Source organism: Zeus faber (assembly GCF_960531495.2).
Source record: "Zeus faber genome assembly, chromosome: 15".
NCBI lineage: Eukaryota > Metazoa > Chordata > Actinopteri > Zeiformes > Zeidae > Zeus > Zeus faber.
Window position 1 is genome coordinate 15,272,151 of NC_137194.1, and position 22,784 is coordinate 15,294,934.

At 44.4% G+C, this 22,784-nt stretch overlaps 1 protein-coding gene across 1 annotated transcript; it reads right to left on the reverse strand.

The window, feature by feature from the left end:
* Window positions 1-231: 231 nt before the first annotated feature.
* Window positions 232-21,872, reverse strand: mical1 (microtubule associated monooxygenase, calponin and LIM domain containing 1). The gene is made up of 24 exons (XM_080015434.1): window positions 21,766-21,872; window positions 17,833-18,144; window positions 16,931-17,138; window positions 15,028-15,135; window positions 14,688-14,783; window positions 14,279-14,434; window positions 13,639-13,739; window positions 12,411-12,668; window positions 11,092-11,207; window positions 10,707-10,833; window positions 10,309-10,396; window positions 10,036-10,183; window positions 8,996-9,186; window positions 7,749-7,855; window positions 7,453-7,506; window positions 7,152-7,362; window positions 6,120-6,190; window positions 5,050-5,794; window positions 4,516-4,643; window positions 4,314-4,427; window positions 2,398-2,491; window positions 1,653-1,746; window positions 1,123-1,196; window positions 232-789 (listed from the first exon to the last, which is right to left on the reverse strand). The coding sequence occupies exons 2-24, from the start codon at window positions 18,088-18,090 to the stop codon at window positions 590-592; spliced, it is 3,747 nt and encodes a 1,248-aa protein (XP_079871560.1). The 5' UTR covers window positions 18,091-18,144; window positions 21,766-21,872; the 3' UTR covers window positions 232-589.
* Between the last annotated feature and the right edge of the window lie 912 nt (window positions 21,873-22,784).

Below are 22,784 nucleotides of genomic sequence, written 5' to 3' on the forward strand. Positions count from 1 at the left end.
GGATTCAAATTTTTATATATATATATATATATATATATATATATATATATATATATATATATATATATATATATATATATATATATATATATATATATATTTTTTTTTTTTTTATATGTCCCCCTGGAGCTCTACAGTGTATGCATTTTATTCACATATGCGGTCTTTGTATCAAAGTCACACAAACATTGCAGCGACTTAACCCGACCAAGTCTCTGGAGGGGCTAGAGAACGGCTGCGACCGCGGTGAGGGATTTGGAAGAGCGGCAGCGAACGGCAATGGGGGTCCGGCTCCATCTGTGGGACCCCCCTCCCACACTCCCACGGCAAACGGGGCTTAGCCGCCAGAGGGTCCGACGACGGATCCCGGATAAGACTCAGATCAGACTAGAAGACTCGGATCAGACTACAAGACCCCGATCTCCCTCCGGGGAGGGGGAGGGGACAGGGAATGGTGCTGGTTCTCTCTTCAGCCCGTGTACTCGGAAATCACCGGAGAAGCCCTCCGCCATGCTTTGGCTTTTGCAGAAGTTACATTTCAAGGTTGTTGTTTTTTGTTTTTTTAGGTTCTTGAGTTTCTCCGAGCGTCTCACGCCCAGTGGACCTGGGCCCCGGTCTTGGAGTGGCGCTTGGCCTCCTTGATGGAGAAGGCCTCTTGCTCCTCGCTCAGGTCCTTCAGCCGCTTCTCGTCCAGGAAAGCCACCAGAGCGTCCCGCATGTCCACCACCTCGATCATCTGCTGCAGGACGCGCTCCTCCTCCTCCGCCTGCCCGGGGCTTTTCTCAGAGTCTGATGAACACAAAACATAAAAAGTAATGAGTTAAATTCACATTACTCGAAACAAAGAAATGACTAAACTTGCATGTTAAAACGTCACTATATTTAATACATGCATTTCAATTGAGTTTAGACAGTGTACGTCCAAACTAACGTCTCTATTTTTATGAATATTTTTAAGAATTCCAGTTTTTCCTCCTGCGCACCTGTATCTCTACACAGGCGCGTAAACAAACGTTTTCCCGCCCCCCCCTCGTTACCCACATAAAGATCATGCATTTGCACAGAGACGGGATGAATTGAGAGTACACAGTACACACTGAGTGCACGGGCTGAGGTACACACCGCTCAGCTCCATGTACTTCCTGAGCTCCAGCTCCAGTGTGCTCTGTTTGTCTTCCAGCTCCAGCTGCCGAGACCTGAGAGGGAACACAAACGACAAGTAAATATTAAGTACTCCGGCGTCAAACGACAAAGAGGAAAGATATACAGTAGTTTCAGTCCGCTGTGCAAGTGCTAGTCGGTAGAGGAGTCTACGAGAAAACATTTGAATAAAAGGGAATCGTCTTGACCAAACTACTCCGCCGGGTAACGACGACGCGTAACGATGGTAAAAACATTCAAAATTGGGCGGAGCCGCTTTCACGGTGCGAGCACACTCCGTGACCTCCCCTGGAACAGTTTCTACCGCTCTTACTCACTTTCAAACGCCATGTGCCGTGTTTATTTATTCCCTTCAAAAACAGGAAACGGCGATCACGCTGCTGAGAGCACAAGGTCCGACGTTGTGTTAAAGGGCGGGGGTCGCACCGTCTCACACACACACTTGTGTAGTTTTCTAAGCGTTTGCGTCTCGACGGCGGGTTCACACTTACGCCACCATCAGGTCCGACTCCTCAGACACCACGGCGTTCTTCTGGTGGACGAGCTGGATCCACTGCTCGATCATGTCCGGATAGCCTCCAGAACCTGCAGAGGAGAGGAGCAGGGTTCAGTGTGTGTGTGTGTGTGTGTGTGTGTGTGTGTGTGTGAGTGAGATTTTTTCCCCCCTCTTGAAATCTTCGATATGTGTGCGTGCGGTGAAGGTGCAAGAATGTTGTTCATTATCCTGATAAACTTTCTCTGTACATAAAGCTTTTTTTTTTTTTTTTTTTTTAAACATTCATTTTCATATTTCACAGCTGATCGGGGGGGAGGGGGGGGAATCGTGGACAGTTATTCACTGTAAGTGCGTGTGTAGAGTGTGTGTATATAAGTCTTCCCTCAGAGAAAACTGAAGCTCTATAGGCAAACATCTCATAACTTTGTCTTTGGGATTTCTGGAGGGTGATCTGCTCCTGGTATGTATTGAGCATTTTGTATTTATGAGACTTACTTAACTTGTTTGTTTAGACGATTGTTTAGTTAAAGCAGTGTTCCAACTGGAGAGAGCTGCAATCAATACACTGCATGTGGCTACAAAGCCAATTAATAAATAAGAAATACAAAGACTTTCAGCCTGCCAGTGCTTTACAGCCGTCGCCAGCGTATGGAATGGCATCACAGTGTCCAACCCATGGCTTCAGGTCTTCATGACCAGACAACGCCCGAGCGTCGAGAGCCGAGTGTTTTGCTCCTCACCCGCCTCCCTTCTCAGCTTCCTCTCCAGCTCCACCCCTTTGTCCTCCAGCTCCTTGAACGTCACCTCGATCTCCTCCAGCCTTCTCTGGATGGACTGGGCAGCACACAGCACAACAATGCATTCACTGAATCACATGATCACAGGGTGTTACAGTGCTGCGTGGGCACAGACCAGAGATGGAAAATTCCAGGTCCGGAAAGCAAAAGACCTGCCGTGTGTTCGCTCCAGCCATTTTGCTTCAAAGTCCTGAAATGGAATTTTAATTTCTGAACCTGGATTCTCCACCTCTATCACCGACTACCTTCTTAAATTAGAATTGGCACAATTATCTTTTAGATAACAGCATCACAATAATGCAACCTGATTAATTCATGCTGAATGTATCAAAAGTATGAGAACAAAATTATCTTCATTTAATATAGACCAATACAAACAACGCACAGAGAGGGCCTTTAGGCATCCACGAGAATCTAAAAAATAAAACAAATGCATTTGTGGCAGAGAATTCAGCCAGTAAAATACAGAAGCAACATTTCCTCGGCGTTCATATCACAGCCTTAGTTTAGCCAAGTGAAAAATACACAGCATTGAGCCAGAGAGAAAAAAAAAAAAGGGGCTTCTGCTTGCTGGCAGATATTTCCTTAAATGGGACACAGTTTTTATTTTCACGCTAAATGTCATTTTACTGCCTTATGAATGTTGAGGTGTTTGTGATATTTCAATCCAGTTAATGCAGTTTTATCAGATAACATTCTTCCCAAAACTTTGCATCGGGGTGCATAGTCTGTCCCTCTTTGGACTTGATCCCATTGACGCCCTCAGTCATGACGCAGTTTGTTCCCCTTTGACACGTTCAATAATTCTGCGGTTTTTGTGACTGATGCACCTGCAGTTCGGGTGCCAACTATTTGCCCTCGTTAAAACTGTAAGTTTGCCCGTGTTACTTTGAAAACTCCCTCATTGTAATTGCTAATTCTCAGACCTCTTTCCTAGCCGACACGCACTGCTAATTGACACAAAACCCAATATGACTCACCACTGCAGCTGCATTTGTAATTTATGAATTTGTTCCTTCCAACAGTAAACTCCATTTTCATGGAGTGTCATTGTTATTTGATGTTCTTCACATAATATAATTGGTTGCTTGTATTAATGATACTGCCCCTAGCAACAACGGTTGCCAGACATTGTTTGCGGATAGTTAATTTCTGCTCGAGGTCCAACTTTCTAAATGCGTCCAAACTCTGGATAAAGCATCCTTTTCAAACCACTTCTTTATCTGTCCGCCTCCATGTGACACATTTCTTCGGTCCTCTTGATCATAAACACGTGCGCTTTTTTATGCAAAAGGAAAGGGCACTCCCACACGTGCGCTTTCTCGTCAGTGTCGTTGGCTAAGTTACAACGACAGCCACTGATGGAGTCAGTCATCATCAATAACTTTATGAAATGGCCAAATCTTCATTGTGCCACACATTTATTCCAATGTACTGTTTATACTGCCCATCCCTCCAGCAATTCAACTTCCGTAGTTCTTTGTAACTGTAAAAAATTAGTTTCCAACTTCTTTGTCATTTTCGTCAATAATAACATCCAAGTTATATGTATTCTGTTACTCCCAAGCCCAGTTTGTATATTGTATCTAAATGTATACTGATCAGTTTTTAAAGAAATAGAAGCTCATGATATCTCATTTGAATATACTGCTATACAAGTATCACAATATATTGTGACATATTCAATCATAACCCTTCTTTCATAATCCACGTCGAATCGCCAGATTCCTGGCAAAGCGTGTCTCTGATGGATACGGTAAGACTTGAGGAAATGAGTATTGCTACAGCCCTGAAAGACGAGGCCTTCAAGAGCCCCCCCCCCCCAAAAAAAAAATCAGCCAAACCCAGAAAGTGCTAACCTGGGCTTTCTGGAAGCGCTGAAGTTCACTCATCTTGGCTCTGCGCTCCAGCGTTCTCATTTTCATCAGCTCCAGTTTCTTGGCCTCGACAGGGTCCGACGGAATGCTCTGGAACTGGAGGCGGAGTGTTTTCGTGCGTTAAAAACAAACAAACGAAGCAAGACTTTTTAAATGCTGCATCTGAGCCATTTTCCTCCTGTACCTTCTCATCACTAAAATCGATGTCGTCTCTTCCAAACATCTCGTCGTCGTCGTCATCATCGTCATCGTCGTCGTCGTCTCCGTCGGCGCCGTCTTCTGACGTGCTGTGGCCGTGCCTGAAAGTAGTTTCTGTGGGGAAAGAAAAACCAATAGATAATATTAGAAACAAAAAATAAAGGTAAAATACACAAAATGACACAAAAGCATTAGTATTACATACGGTTCCAACACCAGGCTACAACAACATGTATATCTGTGTTGGAGAATACTAAGAGACACATCAAATACATCAGATATTAAAGAAATGCCACTCTATTTTCTCCACAAAGAAGCATACTTGATGTCTATTTGGGAGAAAACACGGATTAGTATGTCAATCATGAATGTTATATTCTGTTTATTCTGTTCAGGAAAATAAATAGATTGACTTAATCTCAAACAATACTTGTGTGAGTGGTGAAAAAGAGGTAACGGCCCATCCCTTTGTTTGTGACTTGTATAAAAGAGAATGAATGGGGGAGGGCTTTGGACTCACCCACTCTCCCTGGGTGGGCGCTGAGCACGCTGAGCCGGTGGTCCCGGCTGAGCCGAGGCGAGGAAAGGTTCCAGGGGGAGAACTTGGAGCGGACCCGGATCTGGCCCGCCGGCTCCTCCTTCCTCCTGAAGCAGCGCCGGTTCTTCTTCTCCCTCAAGTGCCCCGCGGTGCTGCCGCTCCAGTAGCCCTCCTCCTGCTGCTGCTGCAGGTCCAGCCGCCCCGGTTTGGGGGGGCTCGGACCGCCAGCCGTGGCCGAGGAAGAGGAGCAGGAGGATGAGCCGCAGGGGGTCTCAGAGTCGGAGTCGGCGCTGAGACTCTGCAGGTCGACCAGCTGGCTCTTCTCCTCGTCCGACAGCTGCAGCTTACGCAGTGACGGCTTGGAGCGGGGGTCCCACGCCACCCCCGGAGGGAAGCGCCTTTCGGGGGGCGACGGGACGACAGGGTGGATGGTGCGAGGTTTGGGCATCGGAAGCGAAAACTGCGGCTTCTGCCTGGAGATGCGGGGCTTCGGGGTGGGCTGGGCTAAACCCCCCCCCACCTCCTCTACTGCCCCACTATACAGTGTTTTTGGGGACTCGGGGTCCTGTGGCTCTTCAGCACATTCCAGTCTGCAGCGGTCCGTCCCTCCCCCGGGGGGATGAGGATGTGTGTGTCTGGGGGGACCATAGTCCTCGTCTGAGGGGGGAGCGTTGTCCTCACTAGAAAGGCCATTCTCTTCATCCGTTTTGGGATTTCTTGCACCACCCTAAACAAGATGATATGAGAAAATATGACAACTGCACGTTCAGTTCTCCTGGTCTTTCTGTACAAAACACAATTAAATGGATGAAAATTTGCCACTGCCCCTGGACCTCAATGAGTCCATTGTTCTGAGTTGATTGGTGATTGTGCTTTTTGTGTGACCACTGGCAAATCCTCCTCTGGGGCTGACAGCTATGGACCAAGCACCAGAAGGACCTTACATCATGCGACAGAATGTTGTGTAACGCCGCATTATGAAAACAAGGATTCCACCGACAACCTCTAAGTCCTTTATAGCGGCAGTAATTCACACATGCTCAGCGACCCACCTCGAGCGGAGACGCCTCGGCGCTGTTCTCCAGACCAAGGTTTTCCGAGTGCAGCTCGCAGTAGAACCTCCCTGCGGAAAAAATAGCACACGGCAAACAATAGATGTGTTGATGGAGTGAGACAAAGACCTTTGTCTTTTTTTTTTTTTTTTTTTCTGCTTTCCCTTTTTCTTTGGAAACCACAAAACCCTCATAAGGGGAGTCTGAAGGCAAATTATTCATAACACTGATGAATAAATGACGCCGTGCTCCATTAATCCCACGGAATAGCGTGCCGCTTTCTGCAGAAAACACATTGTACCACAGGTACAACAACTGTTAGAAATACAGACAGAACTTCTCTTTTTTTGCTCGTGAATGGGGGAAAATGTAGCTTTTGGTTACATGGGAAATGGAAACCAAAACCAAACAAATGGCTCGGGTACGATGGGCTTATGGAAACACCTGTCACACCAAGCATTAAAAGGACTGTATCCGCGTGGTTAGAATCAGCAGTCATTTCACCGCCTGACCATTTTCCTGATGAGAGCTCACACTTTCAGACTTTTGGCCTTTTTTTTCATGGGCTCTTTTTTTGAGGTTATGGAAAATTTTAACGATTTGGCCAGAAACATACCATGAAATGAACTCCTGGTAACCTTTTGTCAAAGGTACTTCATTCTGTCATATTTCGTATTTGTTGAAGCAATGGTGCTTCCGCCTTATCAAATGGAATGAACAAATACAAAATAGACGAAATTAAGTAAATTGACTCAATTATGTGTAACTGTAGCTGTCATCGGGAACAGGAGATCATTTTAAATTAGGCTTCTCATCATAGCGTTCAAATCTTCCCAAACCTGGAAAAAACGACACCAAATTAAAAATAAATAAATAAAGAAATGTGAGCAACTTATCAGGAAAATGGTCAGGGGTGCAAAATGTGTGACTTACTGGTCCTTTAACATGATACCGTTACACCTAGAAACGTCTCCAACTTGTCCATTTGTGTAAAGTGTATATTTTAGTTAAGCGTGGAACTCGTGCACGTACCGGTGCTCAGGTCAAAGGTGTAGCCTCCCAGGCGCAGCGTGATCCCACACTGAACACAGGAGAAGCAGCCGCGGTGGAAGAACTTTCCCTCTGCACTGATGCGCTCCAGCACATAGACCCGACAGCCGCAGAAGTAGCACTCCTCGCTGCTCCCCAGGGACTCGGGGGGGTCGGGGACCTCCTCCGGGGTTGACACGGGGGGCGCTACTGGCTACAGGCAGAAGTTTAAAATTACCGGAGGCGTGCCTTCATGGAGAACTTGTGCGGAATGCAATGGATGACTTTTTATACGTCAACGTACCTTGGCCTCATCTCCCATCCTCTGCTTTACTTGTTTGTCCGCTGCCAGCTTCTCCTGTTTGAATGACCCAAAAAAATTCAAGACGACGACCACAGACAGCTTTGGAAGAGGAAATTTAAGGACACGATTGAAAAACGTTTGACCCTCAACAGTTTATTTTCCCCAATATAGCTCTAACAAGCTCGACCTGGACGTCTTCATGCGGGACGAGAGGTTAATCCCGACGATCCGACGTCTGTAAAAACATTGTTATCGTGTTGTGTAAACACTGGATCCTCGTCGTGGCGACGGCTAACCTTGCGTCTCTGCAGCGAGTTGTGCTTCAGCTTGTTGAGGAAGTAGACGGCCGACTGCGTGCGGGAAAGAGTCAGGGGCTTGGGGGAGGCTAGGAGGCCTGCTGGCTCTGGAGCACACGGAGAGATAGCCGTACACACACACACACACACACACACACACACACACACACACACACACACACACACACACACACACACACACACACACACACACACACACACACACACACACACACACACACACACACACACACACACACACACAAAATTAGAGTGCTTGTGAACACACCATCCGTCACAATGACACTTTGATCTCCCTGCAGCGCTGCACACACACACCTATACGTTCGATATTCAACCACACCGATTTTTAACTAGATGTCCATTTTTTTTGTTTTGCCTTTCCCCCCACATTCAACGTAGAGATCTCATCATGCCCACTTACCTTGCGGTTATTGCAGCAATCCAATGCAACTATTCTAGCAGTTAAACTTGTACCTTTAAAACAAGCGCACCCCCAGGTCCTACACCTCTGGACTCATGGTTTCATCACCCAGAGGAGGTAACAGGAGACTGACTGACTGACAGCCCCCCCCGGCACATCTGTCAGCGGGTGCTCAGCATCACACACTGCCAGAATGAAGTCACACCCACTCCAGCTCGCACAGGGGGCTTTTAACCAGAGTCTCGCATTTGCCCTGGAAATGCCTAACACAACCCCACACACAAGCAGTGGAACGGCTGAAATACCCACTTAAAACGCAGAGTCAGAGGACAATCCTCCTCCTAAGCAGGAAAAGCAGATCCCCCGTTAAACCCCCGAGTCCCGTCCTCTCGGTGGCCGTTTGCTCTCTCTGCTGCTGCTGCTTTGAGCAGAGAACCAGTCCCTCAAACCAAAGGGAATTCTGGGTAACTCTTGCTCTTAAAGGGACAGCGTGGATTTCGCTGCTTGTGATCACACGACATGGACAAATGAGCCTGAAGCCTTTTAGAGCAAGGTGGTGTGCTAATGTCCAAGCCGCTGACTTACATAAGATTAAACGGCCATCTGGGAGAAAACATCTCTAACAATATGTCACCGTGAGAGCAACAGAAAGACATCATATTTAGGATTATATACCAACAACTTTTTGATACAGTACAACAATCAATCAATTTTGAAAGTATTTTGCCGATGTTATTTTCTTTTTCTTGCCATCCCAGCCCATGTACAATAACACTTTACCATGTTTGTCCTACTGTCCTACCTTTGCAAGGCTTGGTGAAGCCGTCATGCACCTGGGTGAGATACAGCACCATGGACAGCTTGTCGATCTCGCCGCTGTTGGCCATGTCGCTGGCGGACACAACGGGGGAGATGCCCAGCTCCTTCTCCAGGAGGCCGAACGCCAGCTGGTTGTTGTGAACGGCGTTGGACTCGTCCAAAGAGGAGAAGTCACTGCGGTGGCACGAGGAAAACAAGAGAATCACTTAACACAACGGGAGAGCTTTTCACCTTAATATTTAAGAGTCATGCAGTTGTGAAGATTACTGTTGTAAAGCACTGGTAAGGGCTGGGTACCGGATATGGAAACTGTTACGTATTGTATAATTCAATGGAATCAATAAAACGTGACACTTACCAAAGCTTTTTTCTGTACTGTTTTGTTATTCTATTAGTGGTCACTAAAAATATAATTTAGTTGATAGATACTTTATTCATCCCCAGAGGGAAATTGCGCCGTTTCAGCAGCTCAAATTAAACCAAAATAGGCAATAATAACAAAGTAATATAATAAAAATGAAATTAATAAATAACATTAAAAAAAAAACAACAACCAATAAAAATGTACCTAAAAAAGACAAGGACAATAATCCTAAAAATAACATGAATGCATTTGGCAAAAATATGGCAATCAGTGCTGGTGTGTGGGACAAATTTAACGAAGAAAACATTAAAGCAAGGATGGCAAATTACAAATTGTCAACATGTCATTAAAGTGCAGGAGTGCAACTCTTGTAAAGTTTATCATTTTGTTTAAAGTAATGTGTTATGAGACAGGAGAACAACACACATCCCCCCCTCCCCCCTATTGAGAGTCTAAGTAGATTTATCTGATAATCTGGAATGCGTCAAATTCTAATCACTATCACCCTCCTCCAAATCAGCGGCCAAATTAGATTTTCCCTGAGATATAATAAGAATAAACGTCATCTGCTTTTGCTACCCGGTTCTCCAGGGGCCTGGAACAGCTTCATGCGGCTGCGTTTGCAGTGTTGGATCACACGTCGAGAGGGTCCGACTCACATGAGCTGGGGTCTGAAGTGGTGGATCAGAGCGCACAGAGCCAGTCCGGACCTCCAGGACTGGCTCAGGTCCTTGACCCTCACCCGGTCGTAACCCGCTGTGTGCTTCTGGCACCAACTCAGCAGCTCCTCGAACCCGCTTCCAGAATCTGAGAGACAAGAAGGACAAATGTTGAGCCTTCCTGCGAGCCCCCCTCCCCCACGTGACGGTAAAATGCGCACTGAGAAGGGAAAAGAAAGACACAAAACTGCCAACTACTATATCCCGAATTACCTTGTCGCAAGTGAGACCACCGGTTCTTCTGCTTCTTTCCTGGGGTTTCCTGCTTATCACGGTCATCGACATCATACAGGTGCCTAACCTAGGCCAAAGTAAACAAAACAAAAACAATTAAATGCAAAACATTTATTCGACGAGGTGCAATAAAACAGCACAAAGTCCAATAGTCTATCAGCCCTATCAATCTGAAAGGAAACTTCAGCCGTCTCATAGTTATCTCATTAAATCGGTACAACTTACAGATCTTTTCCCCAAGAACAAATATGACAAATATGATTTTCCCGACGAGATGAACATTTCTCTCTGTCTTTCATGCTCGCCCTCTCGTCTCTCTTGTTCGCTCTCAGTCGGGATGTTGCTTTGGTAAATGCAGGATTCAAAGCCCTCCTCACCTGGTTCACCTGTATAGAGCCGAGGCTTGCGCTCTGGTAGCGTGTGGACGGGTCGATGCTGTAGGCGGTGTAGTTTTTACTGGTGTTTTCTGGGGTGGTCTGGGACAGGAGCTGGTAGACGCTCTCTCTGTGCGTGAATTTGAGGAAAGTAAACAATAGCAAAAAAAGAAGAAAAAAAAAGAGCAGTATGTTATGTATCTTTCCAGTGATAAGCCTCTAATGGGGAACGAGGCGGATATTGAAGGAAAAGAACAGAGCCACTACATCTCTATCCAACAGTTTCTCCATGCAAACTCCATTAAATAACTACATACTGTATATTTTTTAAATCAATGACAATGTGTACTTGTCAAGTTTTAACAACATATTTATGAATCTATTTTACCGTTCAGCCAAGACCTTGAGGTGTGGGACCCCCGCTCCCCAGCTCCTCACCATCCACGCCGTGTCCAACGCAGCAAGGAAGCCACGAGCGATGCCCGTTCCCAGAGGCCAAAACGGCTGAACCGCAGAACGACAATCACACAAACAAACACTGGGATGTTAGATTAATACTCCATTCTGATTGGCTGGTGGCCAACCCGAGGTTCATGTCCCTCATATCACTCCGCCTACATGCTCAACGTGGGATTTGTGAAGCCCTTTGAGACTGCGTTGTAATAGAGTTCGGGAGGGCTTCAGGGCCCCTTGCACTACTTGGAGGTGCCGCGACATAATACTGACCTTCTACACCAGTACCAATGGGGACAAGTCATGGACACTCACCGGTGGATATCTTACACACACGCACGCACGCACACACGCACACACGCCTGCTTGGAGTGCACCCCAGCAACCTCCTGGTTGCATTCCTCTCCTTTCCTCCCTCATTTGCTGCCATAACTGTGACAGGAAGAGGCCACGTGACCAGTTGTAGTTCCAGTTTTCCTGGACCTAATTCAGTTTTTCAATACATGTTGTTGTCCAATGTTCATGTTTTTGTATAAATGTTGTTTGTTTCTATGTTTATTTGTCTCACTGTGGTGATTTTCTTGGAGTAGTGATCAGTTGTTAATAGACCCAAACATGATAAATAGTTCTCCAAAGAGGGGGGTTGGTGGTGGCTCTCCATAAACAAAAATGTGCTCTTGTCATTCTACAGGTCATCCACAGGACAGTTATTGCAGCAGTTCTTGATGATTTAAGAATGAATAAAGAGTTGCATTGCAGGTTGACAAGTTGAACTCCACTTGCAGAGTAACTCTGTCCTGAATGCAATGGCATACAAATACTGTGTGTTGTATGCCCGGCATGCTGACAGCACAGGTTAAAAAAACAAAACAAAAAAATAAAAACTATTAGACTATTGTGATTAAGGGACATACAAATAAATTGGACTTGGCATAGAAGATACAATGGAAGACTTGAAGAAATTAATGTGGATATGCCAGTTTCACATCATAACAGTAAGTTATATGTAGGGCAATTTTTTATTTTATTTTAGAATAGTTCTTTACATTGTTGCAGCGTTGGGGACTATTTTTCTTGGCGGAAGCTCATCATCATAGCAGACTGGAGGCAATCTCAAGCATCTGTACATAATCAACACTGTGTGTGTTCCCATGAATATATTTGATAACAATCTAAGAAGAGGTCAAAGAAATGATATGAACAGATTAAAAAAAGAAGTATTTTTTATGAAGAAGCCTAAACATTGTGTCCTACCTCCATGAGACAGTCTCCAACGAGGCCCATCAGCAGCTTCTTCCCCTTCCTCTCCCTCACCAGGGAGGCGTTCTCAGCGCGGTGCATGCAGGTGAAGTCGAACATGGCCACGTCCGGACGCCCGCTGTGGTTCTGGGTGAACTCCAGGTTGGGGAGCTTCCCGCCCGTGGAGAAGTCGGCGGCCTCGTAGGCGTAGTGCTCCAGGGCGTCCTGGTCGACGTTTTCGGTGGCGAGGAGCTCCTCCGCATCGGCGTGGTCCTGGAAAAGAACGGAGGAAGATGGACGGATCGACCACGTCATCCATTTTGAGATTTAGTTTAGTTTAGTAATACAGTACGGCTCGTGCTCATACAGCTCTCCCATACTTTAGGCCAGAGTACAGATAAGAGTTTTACACCAATTAGCTACAACATTAAAACCACTCACAGGTGAAGTAAATAACAATGCTCATCTCGTTCCAATGGCATCTGTCAAGGGGTGGGATGTATGAGGCAGCAGGTGAACAGCCAGTTGTTGAAGTTGGTGTGTTGGAGCGTGTCGTCTCCAAAACAGCAGGTCTTGTGGGATGTTCCCGGTATGCTGTGGTAAGTACCTACCAAAAGTGGTCCAAGGAAGGACAACTGGTGAACCGGCAACAGGGTCATGGGCGCCTAAGACTCATTGATGCAAGTGGGGAGCGAAGTCTAGCCCGTCTGGTCCGATCCCACAGAAGTTTGAAAATTGTTGAAAAAGTTAATGCTGTTATCATAGAAAGGTGTCAGAACACACAGTGCATCACAGCTTGCTGCATATTGCGCTGTGTAGCCGAATGTCCATAATGACCCCTGTCCACCGCTGAAAGAGCCTACAATGGGCACGTGAGCGTCTTGACTAGACCATGCAATGGAAGAAGGTAGTTTGGTCTGATGAATCACATTTTCTTCTACATCATGTGGATGGCCAGGATTAGGGTTCGATCTGATGGAGCATCTGTGGGAAGTGCTGGAACAACAAGACCGATGCACGGGGGCCCCACCTCGCAACTAACCGGACTTAAATGATAAATGGACTTAAATGATAAATGATATTAGTGGTGGTTTTAATGTTGTGGCTGATCAGTGTGTAGCACACAGGAAACTGTCCACTCATCCGTCTAATCCATGTTTTTTTTGTCTAGTGTGGGGAACCGTGAAAGCAGACGCCAATAAAATTCACACGTTTTTCGTGAGGATGGATGTGCTGTCCTCACCTGCTTAATGACCCCCTTCTTCAGCAGGCTCTTCTTCTTGGCCGTCATGACAAAGTAGTGGGTGTCGTCTTTATAGTAGACAATGTTCTCCAGATCAATACCTGTGAGGGAGAGAGATGTCAGTGGGAGTGGAAGGCACTGGGAGGAAGTCAAAGGAAATAATGGTTTTAACTTGAGGACTTTTTAAAATTTGTTTTCTCCTCATTTCTCTCTCTCTCTCTCTCTCTCTCTCCCTCTTCCTCTCCTTGAGGGGAAAGAAAAAAGAGGAGCTATAACATGTGTTGAATCAGTTCAGTTGATACAATCAGACAAAAAAAAAAAAAAAAAAAAACCAGTAGATCCTGTAAATTGAATGAAGAAAATGGATAAATATACCAGGAAGTAGGCTGACAAAAGAGAGAGAAGGGGATTTCATCACAATTACCAAATTCACAGGAAATTGACACACAGGGTAAGAAAACATCTTTTTTGGGTCTTGTATTTATAGACTGCCACGCTGAATGTTCCTTTCAAACGGTTGTTTTCAGTCAGGTACAACAGAGGAAGAGTGATAAAAGGGATAGAAGGACATAAATACTCTCCTCAAACTGTCCTGGCTCAGTCATACTTCTCCGTCTTATTAAACCGTGTGCAGATGTACCCATTTCGGTGTGCAGGTCCTGGAAGAACTTCTGGTTGTAGATGCGCGCCACGCCGCTGATCTCTTCCACCTCGGCCTCAGCCGCGGTACGTCTGTTGATGAAGTTGGCTGTGATGCCGATGGCGAGCTTTCCCCTCAGCTCCTTGTGCTTGAAGCCTGAAAGAATGGGAGAGTGTGAGAGTGAGAATGAGAAAGAGAGAGAGAGAAATGTCAACCCAGTCTCTGACCATTGTATCTTATTTACATAGTTTTTTAAAATGGGACCCAAAAGGAAGGGGCTCATTAAAATGGAAATGCAATGGAATCTTTTTATGTTCACATTTTTTACTGTAGTGATATAGAATGTGTGTGTGTGTGTGTGTGTGTGTGTGTGTGTGTGTGTATGTGTGTGTGTGGGGGGGTTTCTCACCATCAGGGAGAAAGCTCCCGCCTCCGGCAGAGATAAAGACATCAAATTGAAATGTTTGAGTAGCAGGGGGTGTGGGTTGTAGTTTGGCCATCCAACCTGAAGCAGGGAAGTATAGACTTAATAAATCATCCATGCATTGTTGATTAAACTAAAAGTGTGCAATCTCCCAAGCCTTGTTAAAATACCATACTTTAATAACGTCAAGGCACAGCTTTGCTGAACGCTTTACTCTTAAGGAACCAAAGTCTTAATAAGGTCTGGCTTGAAAGCTCTCCTTTAACAGGAAAAGCAACCTGAGGCTTTGTTGTCTAGACATTTTCTGCAAGGCTAATGGAAGTACCTCTCTCTCCCGAGGGCTCCGCCAAGCCCTTGAACTTCACCCCAGTGTGCACCTCCACCCCAAGGAGAAGACACACCTTCAGCAGGACCAACTGCAGCTGGCGGATGCCTGAAAACACACGCAGGTTTAATTTGCTGGTTGATGTGGGCGTGGTCTATGTGTCCATCACACTGAAAGAACCTTTATGACAAAAACAGCTTATCATTATTCAAGTGACTGGTAGGAATTAGGGCCCTTGATACATTTTCGATACATTTTTCAGATAACCGATATTATCTGGCTGCGTGTGTGCGTGTATATATATATATACATACATACATACATACATACATACATAATACAATTTAATGTATTATACCAATTCATATTTTCAATAACAATTAACTCAAATAACAGTAACACATATGATTATGATCATCATAAAAAAAAACATTGGCACTCTGTCCAGTGTCCTTAATGGCATAATACGCACACGTTTATTTAACAAATCTAAAAATGTAAATTGTATTTTATAAATTTTTTTATAAAAAAATAAAAATAAAAAAAATAAAATATATATATATATATATATATATATATATATATATATATATATATATATATATATATATATATATATATATATATATATTTTTTTTTTTTAATCCCTCATCTCAATTTGTTACTTCTGTGTTTTTCTATTTTTTTTTTAAATATTCCAGGACAGATCAGGGCCGGTCGCTTTAAGATATTGCATTGTGGGTAGTGTAGGAGCCCTGCTGGCACGCGGCTAGGAGGAGGATACGTGATGGAGAGATTGCTTATGAGAGCCAATACACCTGTAATAATATGCAAGTGGAGAGAAATCACTCATTGTTGGACGTTCCCAACAACAAGGTTCCATTCAAACTGACTAAACACCGCATGTGAAAGCCTCAGAGACATTCCATCAACAATACTTTATAAACTTTTGGGGGTAAAATAAAATGGACATGATTCAGACCCGTTGCTCTGGAGCTGCAAGCGAACTCCATGTGTGAGGACACAGACACTGAATATGTTTTTCGACTGACTTGGGGGTGAGTAAGGAATGTGACAATGTGAACTCTAGGGCTAAAACCCCAGCAGGGATGGATATAATGTTATTGTAGGCTCCACAGTTTCGGCTATCTTACTGTCAACACTAACAATCCTGTAATTGTTATTTAAGATTCAATTTCATCTTCTCTAAAATTCAATGTCCACAGACGAATATTGACTTTATTCAAGATTTTGTTATAAGAACATTTGGAACTTTACTTCTTTTACTCAGGGCTTCTAAGTTTGTTCATGGTTGGTATAACCATTGGTAGGATATAACCTTTAGCTGCACTTTATCAGTGAAATTTCAACCGACACCGATAGTTCTTCGGACCCCGAATATGGGGTGATATTATCGGTCTACTGATATATCGGTCATGTCCAACAGGAATATGCACAACAACAACAAAAAGGGAACTGCGCTCCACAAGCTGATCTGCCCGTCCACTGCAGTCCATACTGTACGGATACACACAAACTAGAGCTGCAACTAACGATTATTTTCATTATCCATTAATCGTCTATTACTTTCTCGATTAATCTATGAGTTGTTTTGTCCATAAAATCAGAAAATGCTGAAAAATATCACCGTTTCCCAAAGCCCAGGGTGACGTCCTCAAACGTCTTGTTTTGTTCACAACCCAAAGATGTTCAGTTTGCTGCCATACAGGACTAAATTAACAAGAAAATATTCACATTTAAGGGGCTGGTATCAGAGATTTTTTTTCTTAAAAAAATTACAATTTATCGATTATCAAAATAGTTGGCGATTCATTGAATAGTTGGCAAGTAATTGATTCATCGACAAATCGTTGCAGCTCTAACACACAGACAACAAACTCACTGATGTGATCCAGAGCCCCGGTGCAGAATTTCCCGTAGAACTTCTTGGCGCCGAGCCCACGCAGGTCGTATATTGTGTAGGGCCACAGGTGGAGCACGTTGTTCCTTGAGAAAGATTCTCTCTTCTCTACCACCACCACCTGAGCCCCCAGCAGGGACAGCTCGATGGCTGTCCTCAGGCCGCACGGCCCAGCACCCAGCACCAAACACTGGGCGGGAGGGAGAACGGTGTGGTAAACATACATGGAACATACTGAAATGAAGAACTATATCATACTACATTACATCATGATAGCAGTCAGGATATCCACACACGCTGGATGTGGAAAACTGGCTCCAATTTGGAACTGAATCCACTCAATTCCCCAAATCTATTAGCCACCACCGTCCATCAACTGGATGCTTTTTGAGGAGCATCTGAACGTCTCAGTTAAAAAAATGTCTATTACAAAACAAATCCACTATCAAACAATGTAGACTACACAAATAATCTCTTTGGAAAATGACAAGTTATAAAGCCGTTATAGGACATAGTGATATTCAAATAAGAATGTACATTATGTTGACAGATAACTAATACATCACTGAATAAATAAGGTGGACAATAACGCTGTATTGAATGATGCTTAATTTGTCGACTGAATGTGGCTTTAAACCACAAGGTTGCAGAAGTCTAAGTTACAAGTTTGGTTTCTACCCAAGTCATACAGCAGGAAACAATAGGAAAATCTAGACGAAATCTGACTGGTGAAACCCTGACACCCAGCTCTATCTACAGTACAAGCACGTTGAGATATTGCACTCAAAAGTCACATGCTGCTATATTTTCAAACAAAGAAGCATCCTTTTCAACACACGTATTTTTAAATAAAGAACACAAAGTGAGGAGTAAACAACCAATACCTTGTTCTTGGCACATGCTTTCCCCTGCTTATAATCGGGGTGCGACGCCCTCTTGTCCAGCTTCGTCCACAGGGCTTTGGCCTTCCAGTAGTTAAGGCGTTCCTTCAGTTTGGTGTAGAAGCGGCTGTAGTCCGTGGGGTCGACCTCCAGCTGTGTGCAGAGCCCCGCAAAGTGGCGCTGCACGTCCTTGCAGCTCTGGGCTTGGACGAAGAGGTCAAACAAGGCGTGGGACGGGTTGCTGGGCTCCTGGGACGTCATGGCGAAGGACCGGGAGGAGAGCTGGGGGGGGGGCTTCTGCCTTTTAGAAGCCAACTGTGGGGGGAAGGAGATGGCGAGATGTTATCCAGAAGAAACTAGGCTTAGAGGGTCGAGGATGTAGAGGGAGCGACTCGTGTCAAAGGCGTAGTGGTGGTTTCTAGTCTGAGGGAAATCCCGTCCCCTTAGTAATAATAGCCTCAATCTTTAAAAGTAGAATACTTCCCAATCCCATGGTGGCCCTGAGTCACCGTAACCGCCACCAACCCCCCGCGAAACCACCCCACTGAGCCGATGTCTTTGTGGCAGCTTCATGCACGGCAGCACGCCCACTAGAGATGTGTCATTCTCACACTGCGCTTCAGGCTCCAAGTCACCAGTCACAGGTCTGAGGAGGTGATAAACAGCACAGCGTGTACAGGAAACTTCAGAGTTGCAACACAAGCCTTAAAGTCAACACAAATTCAAATAACCTTAAGGTAGACTGCGGCCAATGCGACTCATTTACAACGAGGGGTAATTTCACGCGAAACAAAAATAAATAAATGCTCTCACTGCTCGGTTGCAATAAAAGTGTCAAGTTAACTGTGACGCCTTTTCTTTTTTCTTTCTTTTCTAAGAGCAGCATCAAATGAAGACCCAGCTCTGGCAGGCCAGATAAGACGCAGCGTGTGATAGATTTTATTGTGGTCTGTGGCACATTTCCTGTAACTGATGTCTACAACTCCCTTCCTGACACACACACACACACACACACACACACACACACACACACACACACACACACAGTACCCACACACACACACAGTACCCACACACAGATGGTACCCATTCTAGATCATTTCACCACAAGCACCTGAGACACAGAGCCTATAATTAGAGGAGTTACAAAGAAACTTAAAAAAAAAAAAAAAAAAAAAGGAACCTGCTCAGTTTGTGTTTGTGTGTAAGTGCACTCACAAGGTCTGGGAAGAAAGTCGGTCGGACGTCTCGGTGCTTTATATTACATCCTCCTGTTCTGAAGATCACAGCCTTTGCTACTTGTGGCCCCTTTTTTTAATTCCACTAACGACATCCTGGTCATTAACATTTATACGTTTAATGTAAAAAGGATGAAAAGGCGCTGTGCTCAGCATATGGACATGTCAACCCCCTGCGGTCCAGCAGTCTGTGGACAGTCCCACCATCTTAAAAAACGGTTGGGAGGAGCGAGCCCTTATCTCAGCTGCTCCAAAGCCCTAAAATTCAAACCTTTATCACACTAGTGTCTGGTGAATACTGTAGATAGAGGTGAATAGATATCAACAACCAAAAATATGTGGGCATGTTGGTGTCTTGACAACTTGACCTTGTCATTAGAAACGATAGTGTTGTAATTGACCAATATGCCTGAGAAGTGACATAATATCCTTTTTATGAGATACGTATCTGGCACTGGAACATACAGGCTGCTGTTGATGTTGATATGAACCAAGTGACATCATGTGTGTGTTCAGAATCACATGATATGCTACAAACATTGCACGACGGTTTCCTTCAGACAAAGTAGCAGACACGTCAGCTGTAGCCTGGGAGGCCGCTTGCTGAGGGACACTGAGTCGCCACAGAGCTAGAAAATCCATGCGTCTCGGCAGATAACGTCCATGTACCAGGCAGGCAGCCAAGCCACTGTGCCACACAACCGCCTCAAAGCTTCAAGGTCCCTGATGCCATCCTGTATTATTTGGAAATAATAATAATAAATATAGCTGCAGGCAGACACAGGGTCCATTACTGACAATACAATTTTTCCCCAGTTTCCCATGAACGCAGCATCGGCTCACGTAATGAGCGTAACGGGTTTTCCAAGTCCTGGTGACAGGCAGAATTACTAATACAAGGAAACACTTGCGGCATGTTATTACTTAATCCTAAATATGTGACTGTCTACTACCTGTCGTCCAGCCTCACGGTGTCTCTGTGGAAGGTAATCACTCCATGTGGAAGTTCCTGACAACACGGTTCCATTCAAACAGATTAAAACACCGCATGTCCCTCAGAGATATGTCTGCAACTTTGTACTTTCGAGGACTGAAAGAAAACGATTCGGACCCGTTGCTCTGGAGCCGCATGCAAACTCCATGTGTGAGGAAAACAAACACGGAATATGTTTTGCACTCCTTCAGTTTGCGTGTCAGGACTGGCTCGATTGCCACAAAATAAGGAGGGACCGGATTAGATCCGAACAGAATGTGTTTATATTTACAAAGAGGGGAAAATAATAAAATATCAAGGGAAACGCCCCGCCGACATCAGGCGATACATGACCACGCACGACCATGGGTGTTATCCGTATCGCGACTACTGCAAAGCCTTAAACACATACAGACCACCACCGCCCTAGAGTCGTGAGGCAATTATAGGAAGAATTACAAATATTTCACAAGTCCGAGCACGAACGTCTCAACCTGGTTCAGAGTTGGAGAAAGAAATGCGAATGTGAGTTTCTGCCCCGATGTTCCCCGGCCTGCAAGTGCACCTACCTACCCTCTGTCAGTGCTCGCTATCAGGACACTGGTCAACATTGTGACATACTGACTTGACTGGAAGTGGCAGCAGCCTACAGAAAGGGCCGTGGGCAGAACTCAAGTTGCAGACAAAGAGACCCTTGAGAATATATTTATAAAAAAAAAATGAAAATAAAAAAAAAAAGATTTTTACCAAGTGTTACAAATCAGAAAGGAAAGGCTTCCCCCCCCCCCTCTGACTGGCACATCGACTTCAATAGACTTAAAGTGATTATCTATAAAATCGTCTCTCGGGTGGACTACGCTAAAATTCCGTTAAAAACCATGCCATGGGTTTAACCATCCTCCTTACGCTAAAACCGGTCACTTTTCATTTCTTCTGATATTCTATTTTCTGGGTCACTTGAGGTGGTGGGGATATATATATATATATATATATATATATATATATATATATTTTTTTTTTTTTTTTTTTTTTGTTCCTTTCCTTTTTGAATGTTCCAGCCATATCGACGCTTAATGTAAACAGCATATAGAGGATCACATCGAACATCGAACGGCTGTTTCTTATTAAGTGATATCGAAAGGAATATGGAATACGTAGAAAAATACGGGATTATTATTATTATTTTCTTTTTTTTTTTTTTTAAACATAATCATCTTTAGGATTGCCACTTTAAAACTGGCTGTAAACAGGAAAGGCGCCAGACCCGCTGGCGGTCAGGATGGAACACAGCAGAGACCCTGATAACTGTACAAACACACTTCCCACTATTACTCTCAGTGAATTTTCAGAAATGGTCTTGATGTATACACATGTCTATACCGTTGCTGTATTAACATCCACAAATGCATTCGTTTTTCAAATTATATAATGAGTGATATATATATAATTATATAACATTCATTTTCAAAGTGCCTCTTTTTTTTCCGAGAGTAATCCCGGTGAAATCCACCATCGTCCGTGCGAAGTAAACGTGTATTTCAAAAGGAAATAAACAGACAAACAAAAAAAACAAACTTAAAAATAATAATAATAATAATATTAAGAGTGGACGCCGGCGCCACACGAAACAAAAGAGCCAGGCGAGAAAAGAGTTTAAAGTCGTAAAGACCGCTCCCACGCCGACTTCTCCCCGCCGTGAATACAGTGACAACAACGCTCCATTACCGGTTCGAAGTGACGCTGGGTGTATTCGCAGACAAGTGACCCGAGCGTCCCCGTCCGCGGTGTCCACGGTGTCCACGGTGTCCACGGTGTCCACGGTGTCCACGGTGTCCGCGGTGTCCACGGTGTCCGCGGAGGGAGGAGGGAGGAGCGGGGCCCAGGGACCGGAGCGGCGCTCACCTGCGGCAGCGCGGAGGGAGCGAGTCTCTTCCGGGAGCTTCGAGTGCACGCGGGGCTCACACCACGTGGTCTGGACAGGTAAGCGGCGCCGGGGCTTGTTTTGGATTATTTCACTCACTATAAATATTTTATTTTGGATTCGTACGTTCCTTTTTGGGGGAGAGTTTAGGTTTAAAATGTGTTCACTGGTCTACAAATGTGTTTTTAATATGTATTCAATGAATGAACCTATGAACTACAAGTATTAATATGAATATATCATATTAACATATTCATAAATATGTACATGTTATTTTTTATTTATTTTGTTATTTTATAAATGTTTTTTATTTATTTACATTTGATATTTTATTTATATTTATTTATTTTATACTCATTAATATATTTGTATTATATTGAACATGTAAAAGTTCCGCAAATTCTCTGAATTTTTCAGCCTAAGACGATTCGAAACAGACGTTACATCTCGTTTGAACTGGTATGTCACAAACATCTCGTGGTTCAACTTTCGTCCAAATCGACCCTCATACAGAGCAGAAATGGGTGAAAAACTGACCTAATTTGACCCAAATCACAGGCGCGGCTTAAGTCTTTGAACGCCAAAGTAGCTACAACAGGGCTAAAACCATCTGGAACACAACAATGACAGAAATTACGAACACAGTTGAGGTGTCGTTTGAACTGGTATGTCACAAACATCTCAGGGTTTCATCCAAATTGATCCACATACGGGGCAGAAATGAGTGAAAATCCGACCAAATTTGACCCCAAGTATCACCGACACGCCACTGTTCGTAAACAAAATGAACGGGATGAGATTTAAAGTAAGACGCTTTGCTATA

Excerpts from the sequence above, each read along its gene's own strand:
- mical1 (XM_080015434.1), bottom strand. The coding sequence starts at position 18,090 with ATGACGTCCCAGGAGCCCAGCAACCCGTCCCACGCCTTGTTTGACCTC. Across the intron at positions 7,856-8,995 it reads CTTCACCAAGCCTTGCAAAG|AGCCAGCAGGCCTCCTAGCC; the intron begins GTAGGACAGTAG and ends CGTGTGCTCCAG. Across the intron at positions 6,191-7,151 it reads CACCTTTGACCTGAGCACCG|GGAGGTTCTACTGCGAGCTG; the intron begins GTACGTGCACGA and ends TTTTTTCCGCAG.